The sequence below is a fragment of the Ceratotherium simum genome, chromosome 37, assembly GCF_057802395.1.
Source record: "Ceratotherium simum simum isolate JZ-2026a chromosome 37, ASM5780239v1, whole genome shotgun sequence".
In the NCBI taxonomy this organism is placed as follows: Eukaryota; Metazoa; Chordata; class Mammalia; order Perissodactyla; family Rhinocerotidae; genus Ceratotherium; species Ceratotherium simum.
In genome coordinates, this window is record NC_141936.1 from 16,922,937 (window position 1) to 16,937,759 (window position 14,823).

General features: G+C 36.8%; 1 protein-coding gene across 2 annotated transcripts in view; it reads right to left on the bottom strand.

The window, feature by feature from the left end:
* Positions 1 to 299: 299 nt before the first annotated feature.
* Positions 300 to 14,823, bottom strand: part of ACSL3 (acyl-CoA synthetase long chain family member 3) — a 66,158-nt gene continuing 51,634 nt past the window's right edge. For both annotated transcript variants that reach the window (XM_087424764.1, XM_087424766.1), the window contains exons 8-15: positions 14,581 to 14,652; positions 13,115 to 13,254; positions 11,428 to 11,600; positions 9,689 to 9,763; positions 8,415 to 8,606; positions 6,946 to 7,060; positions 5,374 to 5,531; positions 300 to 1,031 (exon numbers count right to left, since the gene is read on the bottom strand). In XM_087424764.1, coding sequence (XP_087280890.1) covers positions 874 to 1,031; positions 5,374 to 5,531; positions 6,946 to 7,060; positions 8,415 to 8,606; positions 9,689 to 9,763; positions 11,428 to 11,600; positions 13,115 to 13,254; positions 14,581 to 14,652 — 1,083 coding nt within the window. In that variant the 3' untranslated portion in view covers positions 300 to 873. The remainder of the gene's footprint in view (positions 1,032 to 5,373; positions 5,532 to 6,945; positions 7,061 to 8,414; positions 8,607 to 9,688; positions 9,764 to 11,427; positions 11,601 to 13,114; positions 13,255 to 14,580; positions 14,653 to 14,823) is intronic.

The window sequence follows — 14,823 nt, forward strand, 5'->3', positions numbered from 1 at the left end:
TAGACAACTCAATGTACATATGGTCCTTCTATCCTTTGTTTTTTTAATTGTACACTTTTAGAATTGCTGGGATATTCCCCTAGTTTCAACAGCTAACTAGAAGACAATATTCTGATGGTGAGCTACTAGAGACTAATTACCCACTGGTGAGACTACACTCGCTCTGTTTTCTTCTTTATTATTAAACCATAACTTCCTACTGCTATTTTGTTTCATGCAACACCAACAAAACTTCAATTTTTTTCTAACAAAAAATAAATATATAAAGAAGATGATGTCAGGCATATATTCACAACGTCTCAATTTCTTAAAACGTCAAGTATGGGTATATTTATTTCTCTCAAATGCATACAAGACAATAATTACACAGCAACAAATCTTTTGTTCAACAATGATTTGATTGATAAGCATTTGAAATTTACATAATTTCACATCCATACCCTTGCGTTTTTAAATACTGTAAGTAAAAAAGCCCCCAGATAACCAATTCTTATATTTCCTATTTATCCCTCTATACATCCAAACTTTAAAAAGTTACAAACTGAACATTATACAGAACATATAAATCATGTTTAAAAACTTGAGGTTTTAAAATCACTGTTCCCCAATATGATTCAGAAAAGTCTCATGCTGACAAGTGCAGCCCTAGGTGGTCAAATAAACTAGAGGAGGGGAAGAAAGAAGAGACAGACGCAAGTTTGCTGTCTTAATATTTTACTAATCCTGTCAGTTAAAACTTGTGACGCCACGAGAAAGGACAGTTTAGGTTTCATCTGAGGAATGGAGTTTGCCTCACCGTCTGAGACATGCATTTCAAGTATTTTCCTATTTGATCTGAGCTCCCTGTAGCAAACCGAAGCTGAAAGAGAATAATTATTTTCTTCCATACATTCGCTCAATGTCCGCCTGGTAATGTGTTTTGAGCTCTTTGCGTTTCAGCTTGAAGGCATCTGTCACCAGACCAGTTTCAGGGGTCCAGGGTTCAGGGCTCAAACGAATTTTCAGCGGAATTTCAAACTTTTCCAGACTTGCTGAGATGGTGGGGAAAAAAAAGTAAATGCAAAGGCATAAAAAAGTGTACGATTAAAATTCTTAGCAAACAGTATAGCTTCCCCAGTCTTTGAGCACCCAACCAAAATGCACAAGCAACAGCCCATGAATCTCGAGTCTAAGCAATCTATCCCTCAGAAATACTAGCATAAGTAAAAAAAATAGATACGTATGAAGATTATAACAGCAAAAAACTGTTTAAAAAAATCTACATATCCATCAATAAAACGAGTTAGATAAATTATGATATAGGCATAAAATAGAATACAATTCAGTCATTAAAAATGAGTTAGATCTACATAGGATGAGTGTGTAAAGATACGTGCAATATATTGTTAGGTTAAAAAAAGGCAAATTTCAGGGCCGGCCCCGTGGCTTAGCGGTTAAGTGCGTGCGCTCCGCTGCCGGCGGCCCGGGTTCGGATCCCGGGTGCGCACCGAGGCACCACTCCTCCAGCCATGCTGAGGCCGCGTCCCACGCACAGCAACTAGAAGGATGTGCAGCTATGACAGACAACTATGTACTGGGGCTTTGGGGGAAAAATAAATAAATAAAATCTTTAAAAAAAAAAAAAAAAAAAAAGGCAAATTTCTTTTTAATACTAGATAAACTTACATGCCTCTAGATGTGCAGGACGAGAAAGATACAAAGCAAACTTGTTAACTATAGACTCCTAGGGGCTGGGACCCAGGATTAAGGAAAAGGGAATGTCACTTTTTACTTTATGCCCATTTGTTTTCTTTGAATTTATCATAAAGAGCATAATCACTTTAGAAACTAAAAAATAATAAAGTTTAAAGAGAATCTTGTCACTGAACCAGGATATCCACTGTAAGCTACGAGAACAGAACAAGTGTTCACTACTGTGTTCCTAACACACTGTTTGATACCCAGTGGATTCTCAATGGTGGAGGGAGGGAGGGAAAAGAGGGAGATGCAGTTTTGAAGACACACATTTCCTTAGTAAGATTTATTTTTCCAGCATTCATTCAACAAATATTTATTGAAAAAAATTACTGTGTAAAGTACTTTACTAAACATTCTTTAAAGATACAAAATTGAATAGTTTCTGCTCTCAAGTGGTATACACTCTAATAAGGGGAAACAGGTGAAAATCTAGCCAGAATAATATATATATAAAGTACTAAATTAAAGGCATAAGTACCTTGGGAGCAAAAGAGATATATTAACTCTAACTTGTAAAAATAAACCTCGTAGAGATAACAAACAAGGTTTTATTCTTCAAAGATTACAAGCATATCAGGAGTGGTTTCCAAGAGGAAAAATGACGGGAGCCACAGGCAGTCTGGCACGGACCACAAGACTGAAGGGACAGGACTCTGCACCACTGAGATGTGGGGGAGACTAAAAAGCAAGTGTGGATGACCACGTGAGGTTTCAAATTTCAACCTGCTCAGCACTGCACGCCATGACCTGACTCGAAACTATGTTAATTGTATAGTGATACCATCTAAACCACTGTTTTAGCAAAATAAATACAGCCATGTCCAGTTGGAAGAATAAGGACTGTAATAATTGGAGTATTTCTTCCTTATTTTGTTATAAACATGTCTGTATAGATGTTAAGCAAATATTTTTGTTTTCTTCCCTCTTATTCTCTTATCTGACATATGTATTAATAAGTTAACTTTATATCACAGTATTTAGGAAGTTATAGGATATCAAAGGAGAAAAACAAAAATCACTCAAGGGGTTTGCATCCTCTTCTGGAGAAAAGGTTAACATATTTTCAGTGGTACGCAGAACAGCTGTATCGTGTTAGGCGGACGTCTGACTCTGTCACTGTCTTTACTTGGAAATGAACTATTAACTGTTAACTAAGGAGACGTAAATGGGTGCCAAGTTGGCCAGAGGGGACTGCGACACTCAGTTTTATGAGTCCACTGGGCTGGGCTCGAGTTCCCAGTTACTCAGTTGAACACTAATCCAGGCATTGCTTTGAGGTATTTTGTAGATGTGATGAAGTCTACTTTACGTGAGGAAGATTACCCTAGATAATCTCAGTGGGCCTGATTCAGTCAGTTGAAAGGCCTTGAGGGCAGAGCGGAGGCTCCCCACACAAGAAGCAACCCCGCCCGTGGACAGGAGCTTCAGCTCATGCCTGCAAGCTCCAATCCACCCTTTCTACGGTATGCCTTATGCATTTCCAACTCTGCCTAGCCAGCCCCCCATTGTCACGTAAACCAATTCTTTGCAATAAGTCTCTCAATATATACAACCAACTAATTCTGTTTCTCTAGTGTAAACCTGGCTAATATAGATTTCGCTTAAGAATGAAGTTGGATCCCTTCTTCACATCACATATGAAAATTAACTCAGAATGGATTAAGGATCTAAATGTACACAGAACTACACAACTAAAACTACACAACTCTTAGAAGAAAACACGGGGTGGGGGTGTATCTTTGTGACTTGGATTAGGGAATGATTTCTCAGATGTGACACCAAAAGCACAAGCAACAAAAGAAAAAAAGAAATTGTGTTCTTATCAAAATTAAAACTGTTGTGCTTCAAAGAATCCATCAAGAAAGTAAAAACACAACCCACAGAATGGGAGAAAATATTTACAAATCACGTATCTGATAATGGACTTATATCTAGAATATATAAAGAATTGATACAACTCAATAATAAAAAGACTACCTCATTTAAAAAAATGGGCAAAGGATCTGAATAGACATTTCTCCAGAGAAGATATACAATGGGCAATAAGTACATGAAAAGATGCTCAACATCATTAGCCACCAAGGAAATACAAATCAAAACCACAATGAGATACCACTTCATACCCAAAAGGATGGTTAGACTCAAAAGGATGATCAATAACAAGCACTGGCAAGGATGTGGGGACACTAGAACCCTCATAGGACACTAGTGGGAATGTAAAACGGTGCCACCAATTCAGAAAATAGTTTGAAACATATTATGGAGATAGTCTGGTAGTTCCTCAAAAGGTTCAACATAAAGTTAACACAGGCCCAGCAAGTACAGGCCTAGGTATCTACCCAAGAGAAATAAATATGTCCACACAAAAACTTGTATACAAATGTTCACAGCAGCATTATTCATTAACAGTCCAAAGCGGAAACAACCCAAATGTCCATCAACTGATGAATGGATAAACAAAATGTGATATATATCCATATGATGAAATATTATTTGACAATAAAAGGGAATGAAGTATTGATATATGCTACAACAAAGAAACACGGATGAACCAGTCACAAAAAAACGTATATTGTATGATTCTATTTACACAAAATCTCCAGAATAGGCAAATCTACAGAAACAGAAAACAGATTAGTGGTTGCCAAGGGCTAGGAGGTTTAGGGTATGATGGGGAGTGACTGCTAATGAACATGGGATTTCTTTTTGGGGTGATAATAATGTTCTAAAACTGTGGTGATGGTTGTACAATTCTGTGAATATACTAAAAACTAACTGTACACATTAAACGGGTGAGTTGTTTGGTATGTGAATTATATCTCAATAAAGCTGTCAAAAATGTACATAAAATTAAAAAACAAGCAGAAAAGTATGAATTTATTACTAATGTTTCAGTATTCCACCTTACTTAGAAACTATGTAGGTTTCTAACGACTATCCATTAATTAACTCAATTCAGCATCAGTCCGAGGTTTTAAGTTACCTAAAAATGCTGGAAACTATCTTCAAACTGACATACTACAAAACATAATTTAAAGAGTCAGAATAATGATTCCATCCGGTTAAATGCAATTTACATTTTTCATAATCTTGAATAACATATCCCAGGAGAATAAAAATACATACTTGTATTATACTTAATGCTGATGACTGAGAAGGTACAGCTGTTTTTATTAAACCAACAATATTAAACTAGATCACTGCATCCTCAACACACACACACACAGGGGGTACAGAAACTGTTAGTACAACCAACTACTAGTACACTAACAGTGTAGCAAGTGTAGAAAAGAGGCTGAGATGGTTCTCTGTGGACTGGGGCGGCCAGGAACCTGAGCAGGGCCTGGGAAACAGCTGAGGTGAGTGCAGAAAGGGCCAACCCAGAACACAGAAGCTGCAGAGACGAGAACATTCTGACATGTTCATCAGCCATGGGAGTGGGTGATTCGCGTGTCCCACAGAGGGGCTTGAACAGGGGGCTATTAAGTATGCTCTTCTATCCACTAATGGTAGGAAGATATGATTGGTTTCCAAGCACGAAATGATGTAACCAAAGCCTTGTAATGGAACAAGAGAAATCAGTGTAAGGACTCTCTTCCCTTCTCCGCTCTTAGAATCAGTTTAACAGTCACTCACCTGAAATAGCAGCTTCAGAAAGCACTTTAAGTACCTCGTTTTCCATCTCACAACTGTTACACAGCTCCTCCCAAGTCCCTTTAAGTCCTTTCTTTCGAGCTAGTTCTGTTAGTTCCTTTTGATTTGGCACAACAAATCCAATGACGTAAGAATGATAACTGAAATACATAAAGCATAGCTTAGGGAAGGAATTAAATGGCATGCCATGTTAACCGGAGTTACTGATTACACTGACATTTTGGTAGCCAACTCTTGACTATTTTAAAGAAAACGCATGAGGCATATTTGGTATTGGCATACTTATTTCAGCAACAGCCACTTTTACTGTCTGATTCATAACACATTCCAATGCTTTGGCTCAGTTCACTGCTAAATAAACTTTAATCTGACATTTCCTGATAAATTTCAACTATACATAGTTGAATAGTTATGAATAGTGCCACATACACATTTTTTAAAAGAAAATTACAAATATCAGAAAATTCATCTTATTGTTAAAAAAATCAGAAATTCACATAAACAGGTTAAAAAAATAAAAACTAATGTATCTGAAGAAATTTGGCAGCAAATCAAAGTAATGTGATTATTTTTTTCTTGTGTGATCACGAGAATTCGTGTTGACAGAGGAACTGTGAGTGCCCACGGATGGCAGCAAACTGAAGAGATGGCAGCAGCGTCAGGAAGAGAAGGACAGTTCTGGTTAGTATCATACAAGTAAAATCCAGAACTGCAGCAACAATGAAGAAAATACTTCACGGCTAACTGAAGTGCAGAATCATTTATAAATCAAGGTAGTAAATCTTTAACTTGGGCTCAAAGTCTGTTTCTAAATTGGTTCTTCTGACACCAGATTTTATTTTTTCATAATAATTATTATGTCAGCTGCTATAATAAGGCTGGCCACAAAATATCTGATCATTAACATTGAAAATAATTGCCACATGCAATACTGTTACAGAAAAACGTAATCAGAGCACCAATCTGAAATTCCAACACATTTCCCAAGAATGCATTCTGGGATTTTAACTCTAAACTCTCCTTCCCAGCTGCCTCTACAGCACCTGGGGTTAGAGATGCTATGTGTTAAGCCACAGCTTCACACAGCTGAGGCGGAAGCCCTCAGCCCTGGCCAGGGTCTCAAACAGGCTCTGGCTCAGAGCAGGGTAGAAAGAACTGAGCAGAGTGCTGCTGGCTGACCCCCGCCCCCCACTTCCTTTCCTTACCCCCTCTTCCTCTGGACTGGTTCTGGGAAGCTGCCCTGTGCAGAGGGACATGTGGCTAGGGGTAGCAAGGCAGCAGGAAAGAGGATTGTATTTTCTTCACCTCCCTACACGTTGGACACGGCAGTGAGATGTAAAGCAGAAAACAGGGACACTCAGGAAGATGAGCAGGGGAAGCATCACAAGGAAAGAATCAGCTAATGGCTGTAATGAGAAGAGGCCGTTCCCCGAGACAACAGATAAGAAGGAAGAGCTCTTGGTATAATTTTACAAAGAAGGCCCCTAGTGGAAGGAAATACCAGCAGCACACCAAATGCTGTAAATACAAGCAGCAGGAATTCTATGTTCTTACCTATTTGCATATGCACAAATGTTATCTATTAGTGAGAGATTCTTCAGCGCTGCCTCTACTTTCCCAAGAGAAACATACTCTCCTGCCTGCAGTTTTACAAGGTCCTTTTTACGATCTATACAAAACAAAGGCCGGGAGGGGGGCAGATTGGAGGACAAAATTAATAACACCTTTAATACATATAAATATTGGCCATTCCCTAAGTAATTTGCTACTGATTAAGTTCATTATAATAGTTATGCTAAAATTAAAAGTACATAATAAAATTAGGCCCTAATTTTTGTACTATTATATACATTCTTAAAAAAAAATTAGCTTCTAATTAAGGGACCCCATCATCAAGACTTCAGGTATGTTCTGCTGAACAGGTATATTCTTGGTAAACATTAATACCAGGAAGGTACAGAATACAGTCAATCCATCTGAAAGCTCACATTCTAGCTGGAGAGACGCACGATGCAAAGACATCTTACAATACAATACGGTATTGCTATGTGTTAAGACTCTCCAACGATTTGGAAAGAATCCTGCAAGCGAGGCCCGAGCTGAGTCTTGAGGGCAGACTGAGTGGTAGCCAAGTGGAACAGAGAGGCGTCAGCTCGAATGACTGCAGCATAAAGGAGGAAACAACCGAGATGGGGGCGGAGAGGGGAACCGGGGCACGTAACAGAGGCCGCCTCAACTAAGCCTCCAGGGGCCACTGAGAGGTTTCCAGCAGGAAAGCGGCCCAGTGAGACGGGTGTTCAGTCATCACACGGACGCAGTGAGCGGGCGCGCTGAAGGGGGCAAGCATGGCAACAGAGAGGAATTCTTTGCAATAGGGTGACAGAAAGGGCAGGCCTGACCTACAATCACAGTGAGAGGGACAGAGAAAGAGAGGAGAGAGTGACCTTGAGGCATATTTCATAAGGTCCATCAGCAGGATATGGGTTAGATACGAGGAGCTGACTGAAGAGAAGAGTCTCTCCTCTCCTCCTGGGTCTCCAGTTAGCATCACTGGGACAGAAATGGCATTACCTGAGAACAAGAACCTAAGAGGAGAAGCAGGGGGTGTGTTTCTCGCCCTGTGGGTCACAGCACTCCAGCTGCCAGGCCTTCCTTAGTCCTCACAGGCAAGGACACGGTCCGACAGGAGAGAGTCCTGTGCAATAATCTCTAGATGCCGAAGATTCATAAAAGGAATGTTCCCTATACGAATTTGACTTTTAAGGGTTAGTAATAATTAAATAGTAATTAAAAATACCACTGCTGTTGGACAGTTTTTGAGACCTCATAATGTTGTCAAGCCTTATAAATTCCACACAGTCCCCATTATAAATTCTTAAATTCCAGGACGATGCAACAGACCATACCAACACTACATAAAGATATATTCTTACATTATTAGAGAGCTTCTCTAAAGATATAGTATCTCTTTTATAAAACCATTTCAGAAACATCACTTTCAAAAAAAATATCAAGTGGCTCACCAATAATCTTTAAACAACCATCAGGGTCAAACTCTCCAATGTCTCCGGTGCAGAGCCACCTCTGTCCCTTTTCATCTTCAAAGAAATCAGCTTTTGTTTTCGCTTCATTTTTGTAGTACCCCATGGTCACATTTTGGCCACCAATAAGAATTTCGCCCCTGGGGTGTGGTTTATCGGTGTTGAAGTACCCACCTAAGGAGCACAGAGTCATTTGGCGTTAATTCAATGTTGCTATCCCTGCACGCACCATGTGAAAATTTGAAACTATTAGTTTCTAAATAGACACATCTGATTTTAAATGCGATTAGCTTCCCAAAGGAAATAAGGCAGGAAGAAAACTCATCGGCAGAAAACTAGGTGCAAAATTTCAGTTGCTTGACCACAAGCACTTATGCTTTTAAGCTACCAAGAAAAAAACTATACTCCAAAACCCAACAGCTTCCATCTGTTGAATAAAAGAGCTACAAATACTACAGGTGAATCCCCTTAAAGATTCTGTAGAGATGCTTAAACAACATACTAATAAACTGATAAAAGTATTAAACCATGCCTTTAGTAAGAGAACAATAAATCTCTGTATAAAATCAAATAACTATATATTTAGAAGATTTTTCCTGACAGATAATTTCAGAATGACTCCAAGTTTAAATTTATTGAACATTTTCACTAATTCTGCTAAAAGACAGCTGAAAAGTGATGTCTGAGCCTTGGAGTCTTTATTTTTACTTTGTATAAAAGAAAAGTGCAGCCAGCAAATCACATATAATGTGAACATGTTAACAGGGTCAAAGGAAAGTTTTAAAAAGTGGATAGTATTTAAATGGCATAAGCAATAGATTTTTATCGAATTATAGTGAAAACTTCCTTCTGATAATTCTGAGTTGAAGCCCTTGGGGGAAATAAAGAAAAAACATGAAAAAATCTTCAGTTTCACAGAATAAATTTTGTGATTTTGCTTCTAAAAAATAAAGTTATGATCATTTCTAATTTACTGACATTATTCATTTAGCACATTTTTCAAGTTTTTGCCATAATTCTTACTTGCATTTATGTAATAAAATAAGCAAAATAAAAATTATAATTCTTCAGAGTCATCTTTAAAACAAAATAAATGTATTCATATAGCTCTATATAAAATGTTTCTACTATAAAGAAGAAAAATGAGCACTTGTGGGTGACTTGTATTCTAAAGTAAGGAAGGAAATGAAACACAATTCTAATTTTAAAGTTTAATATTATATGAATTAATGCTCTTGGTTAAAATAGGTTATTACCTTCCTCCCAGTTCTTTAACTTGATTTCACAGCAAACTAATGGTGCTCCCACTCTGCCAGTATTGTAGTCCCACACTAAGATGCAAATGAAAAAAAGGATTTGATTACAGTAGTTAATAAATTGCTTCATTTTCCTAAATTACCAAAATGATGATTTATCCCAAAGCTTAGATATCCCCAGAGAATCCTTAAAAGTAGAAGTCGCAAACTGGTGAACCACAGGCTGTGGGGCCCACAATGAGTTTTTCTCTTTTCTTTTTTTACTCTGAATTGGTTACCTAGATTCAAAAATCAGGACATTTTACATGTAAGTGTGGAATCTCCAGCAACAAGGGACCCAATTTCCAGCAGAGCAACAACTATCATCCCCATGAGATGGGGCGTGCCTGCTCCAGTCCCCCCAGAATCCTTATCTATCACATTTTCTTACCTCAGGGCCCACTTCACTCACTTAAGTAACTGTCTGGTTCATGAATCTGCAGCCCCTCTCTTACAGGATGATAGAGCACACTGCTTTATAGCTGTTCCACTTTCTTACTAGGCTTAACAGCTTTGCAGTACAAATAACCTCCCCAATCTTCTCCTACGTACCACTATTTCAAAGTGAGACCTCTGCAGCCTCCCTCACATCAGCTTATGATCAAAATCTATTCAAATTCAGACAGTAAGGGTTCAGAGACGGGGCTGGAGATTAAGATTGTTAACTTCCAAGGATCCAGGAAAAGCCCCCACCACTACCATGAATTACTACATTATGTTTCCTCTTCAAAGATCACTCAAATATCAGAAACAAAAGGCTGACATTTAACACTTTACAGACCGTTATATTTACAACATAAACTGTAACTGATTAATCAGTCAACTTGAATCTTAAAAACAGAAGACACTAAAGATCCTCAGAAAAAAGGAACTACATATGCATGAATTTAAGATTGCTTATTTCCTAAAAAGCAAGACTTAGAAGTAGCTTCCAAAAATATATAAAATATAGAGAACATTATTGAAAACAGGAAAATACAGAAGTAATGCAAGAGGAATCTAGCATAAGAATGGTACACACAAGCACTCAAGGTAAACAGAGTTTCACGATCAGAGGTAAATTTAGTATCTATCAACATCTAGAAAATACAAGGGAGAAGCAGAGGTTTTCCTAGTCCTGGGGAGCAGAGGAACTTCCCTCCATAGCAGGGACACACGAGGCACCATGGGATCCATCTGGAAACCACTTGGGTCGGGGATCGTCTCCTCCACCACGTCACCGTGATAAACTCTGGAAATTATAATCTCTAGACCCGAATCTAGTTTCTCTCTACACTTACAAAGATCCCCCACTTTAAACATTTCTGAATTTGGGCCTGAATACACATACCTAAACAACTCGACAAAACACGTTAATTTTTCTACAAAAAAAGAAAGTTAATAACTGATGTAAGAAAATAAATGTATACAATACAGCCAATGCTTGTTACTAAAACTTCTTTTCCAGAATGCTAAGTAGTTTTTAACATTACATATCATAGTTTAACATGAAAAAGTCCTCTAGATGAATTATTGACTATTAGATGTACATAATACACTGTTATCAATAATCACAGTACCTGGAATTGATCATTATTCTGCTACACAAATACCTTAACCTCTCTTCTCCTATATATTTGCAGAAAACAACCCACACCAGAAAATGCCTGGAGTTACACCCCAGCCTCTGCTGGACACACCACTTTGTGGACAACACTCACCTTCTGTAATCGTCCCAGCCCCAGAAGATTCAGTGAGTCCATACCCCTGACCAACGGAACAGCAGAAACAGATATTCATGAATCGCTGTGTGGTTGCAGAAAGTGGGGCACCTCCACACAATAGAAGCCGAATATTTCCACCTAGCAAGCTTCGAACTTTCCGGAAAATAAATCTAAAAAAAAATTAATCAGAGAATCACAGGATTTTAAGGCTGAACGAGATATTCCAAATCATTTAGACTAATCTCTCAATTTTGATATATGAGATTTTGAGATTAAGTGACTTATCCAAAGCCACAAAGTCAATTTAAGAGATTCTCTTGACCCACTACTTAATTTTTAGAAATTCAACCAAGTAAAGAATATACAATTTTCTCTTAAGAACCTTTCAAGTAATATTTGAATTCAAAATTGTCAGGTTTAGGGGCCAGCCAGGTGGTGTGGTGGTTAAGTTCAGCGTGCTCCACATCAGCAGCCAGGGGTTCACAGGTTCAGTTCCCGGGCACACACTACACACTGCTCATCAAGCCATGCTGTAGCAGCAACCCACATAAAAAAGAGAGTAAGAATGGCACAGATATTAGCTCAGGACCAATCTTCCTCGAGCAAAAAGAGGAAGATTGGCAACGGATGTTAGCTCACAGTCAATGCTCCTCACCAAAAGAAAAAAAAAATACTTGGGTTTAATTTTGTACAGTAATGGAAAACCCTTGCTTAAGGCCAGAGCAATTAGTTTTATATCATTATATAATACATGTTAATACTGAATAATCCTATTGTAGCTTTATAAAATTTAGTATTAAAAACATTAATTTTTTGCTTTAGCTTACTTCATTAGAAATGTGTACATATTTGCATACAGCAATCCAATTCTTTTTAAAATTTCATTAATTCAAGTTCTGAAGTGTTTATTGTTTAACAATATCCAGTAAATTAAAAAAAAGAAAATAATTCAAACATCTAATTGAAATGTTTCTGAAAATACACTAATAAAAAAGATTGCTTACTACCTTGATCAAAAAGGGGAAAGGGGTTGGGTTTTTTTAATAACTTTGAAAAAGATGAAGGCCAAGTAGCAATCACTTTTAAAAAATAATATTAACAGGCTTTACAAAATAGGTTATATATCTCTCTGGAGAAATAACTAAAAGAAAGGCAGAGAAATAAACTTATAAAGTTTTAAATAATTGAAGCATCTGAAAACTATAGTAATATTCCCATAAAAAATAATTTGTATGTCATACTTTCATTTTCTAATTTCTAAACTATTTTATAATTAAATCTACTTACTCTATTAGCACTACAAAAACAAAAAATAGATCTGTGGTAAAACTGGTCATGTAACATTTTAAGCATAAAACATTTAATCATATTTGGTTGCAATTTTATATTCATATTGGACTGTATTTAAAAGCAAAGAGAAACTATTTCTCAAAATAATTAAAATCACATAAATGTCCATAAAAAATATAAGAACACTATTAAATACAGTAAAATTTTAGGTGAAAAATTTTTTCAAATAACATTGCAATTTTTTTAATTGCTCATATCCTTATACTAGATGGATTTTTAAAGAGTCCCTTTGACTTTTTAAAATAAATTTATTTCCTATAACTATCTCAATTAACTGAGCTATTAATGTGAATAAAAAGGTTAAATTATCAAGGGGAGGAACCTTTACACTCACCTGTCACACAGTGGGGTACTACGCCCTTTTGAAATCTGCTCCATTTTGTAATTATAAGCCAGAATAAACAGATTGCGCTGAAAACTACTCATTTCATTCACTTTATTCATGACATTTTTGTAGATCCGATCCATGATTTCCTAGATGTATAAAAATGCATTAATATAGTCAATAATGCTATCGGCTGCCTTATACATTAAAATCTTAACATCAGATTAACATTTCTATCAATACTGAAGCATTTTGAAAGGAATATTCTATCAGGAACAAACTTGTAAAATAGAGCCACAATTAGTTTAAAAATGAGGTTTCTGTAAAAATCATTTTTAATAGCAGAAATAGATCTAGATGCTCGCATGAGTAGTAAAAAAAAGGAAATAGAAGCCTTAGGGCAGTCATATACCATATTTGATTCTTTATATTGCTTTGCTTGTTTATTTATTCTGAACTAAAAACTAAACTCACTAAATAAACGAACAACTATATGAAATGGTTTTTAAAATTCTTATAACTTTATCTTATAAAGATATAGAGTATCACATTTTTTGCTTATAAAAGGACCATGGGGGTTCTTTGGTTTTTAGGTTGGTTGGTTGTCTTTTAATGCTGCACGGGGGAAATTTTCCTTGTCTAAACTGCATTTTGCTTGCTAGGTCTATTGCTATGAAGTGATTGCTATGAAGATATTTCAATGACTTGAAATCGTTTTTCCTCTAAAATTTTAAATTATACTTAATTTTTAAGTAAACTAAGAATTTAAAGTAGGATACTACTAAGGAAACTCTATACCTGCAGAAACCCCAAAACTACTGAGCATTTACATTTGACTTTGGAATGACTATGTAACTACACTTGGATGTGAGCACTCGGGTATCTGATAACAATTGCCAACACTTTCAAACAAAATCAGAGAGCCACATAAAACTTACAGTAAGAAGACAGAACATCACTGCTGCCCCACTTCTTTTGATCTGATTCCCAGGCCCTCCCTATGCCTGGTATTATATTAGGATGCAAGTGCTTCTCAGAAAATTCAAAGTCACACCAACCTCTCAATGTCACTGTTTTTGGTGTCTAGGCCAGGCTTTCCCTGAGGACTCAGGATAACTACACGATTTGCTTAGAAGGAGGTGATCTCAAACCTTCCCTCCTATATCCTGCTGGGATTCAGGTTTCTACTAATAGCAAATAGATGTCATGAAAATGATTTGAACAAGAAGCTTTTTAGGGAAAGGAGCTGACAATATCATATAGAAGCTGAAACTAATTTGAATGTTAAGTAGATAAGAAAAAAAAAACTAAAACGAGACTGAATAAATCCTATAGCGCTTAAGGCAATACAAACAATTAATACGGAATAAATCCTACACAAACTACCTCGTCAACGGTATCTTCCCACTAGCATTTATGTCTGGAGCAGACGATACTTCTTTAGTACCTGACATTAATTAACGGTCAGTTCTTACCGGAACAGCTGCCATCAGTGTTGGTTTCAACATGGATGTATCCCCTTTGCTTCCTTTTTTTATTTTTGAAGACTATAGAGAGAAAAAGTGATCTATATCAAGTGATCTTTGTTTTAAAAATTCAATAGAATTCTTAGCTCAAAAAGCATATTATAAATTCATCATTTTAATTCACTTACATTCTAACAAGCACTTAAAAGGCAAGTGCTTACTTAAAAATGAATAACTGTCATCCTTAGAATA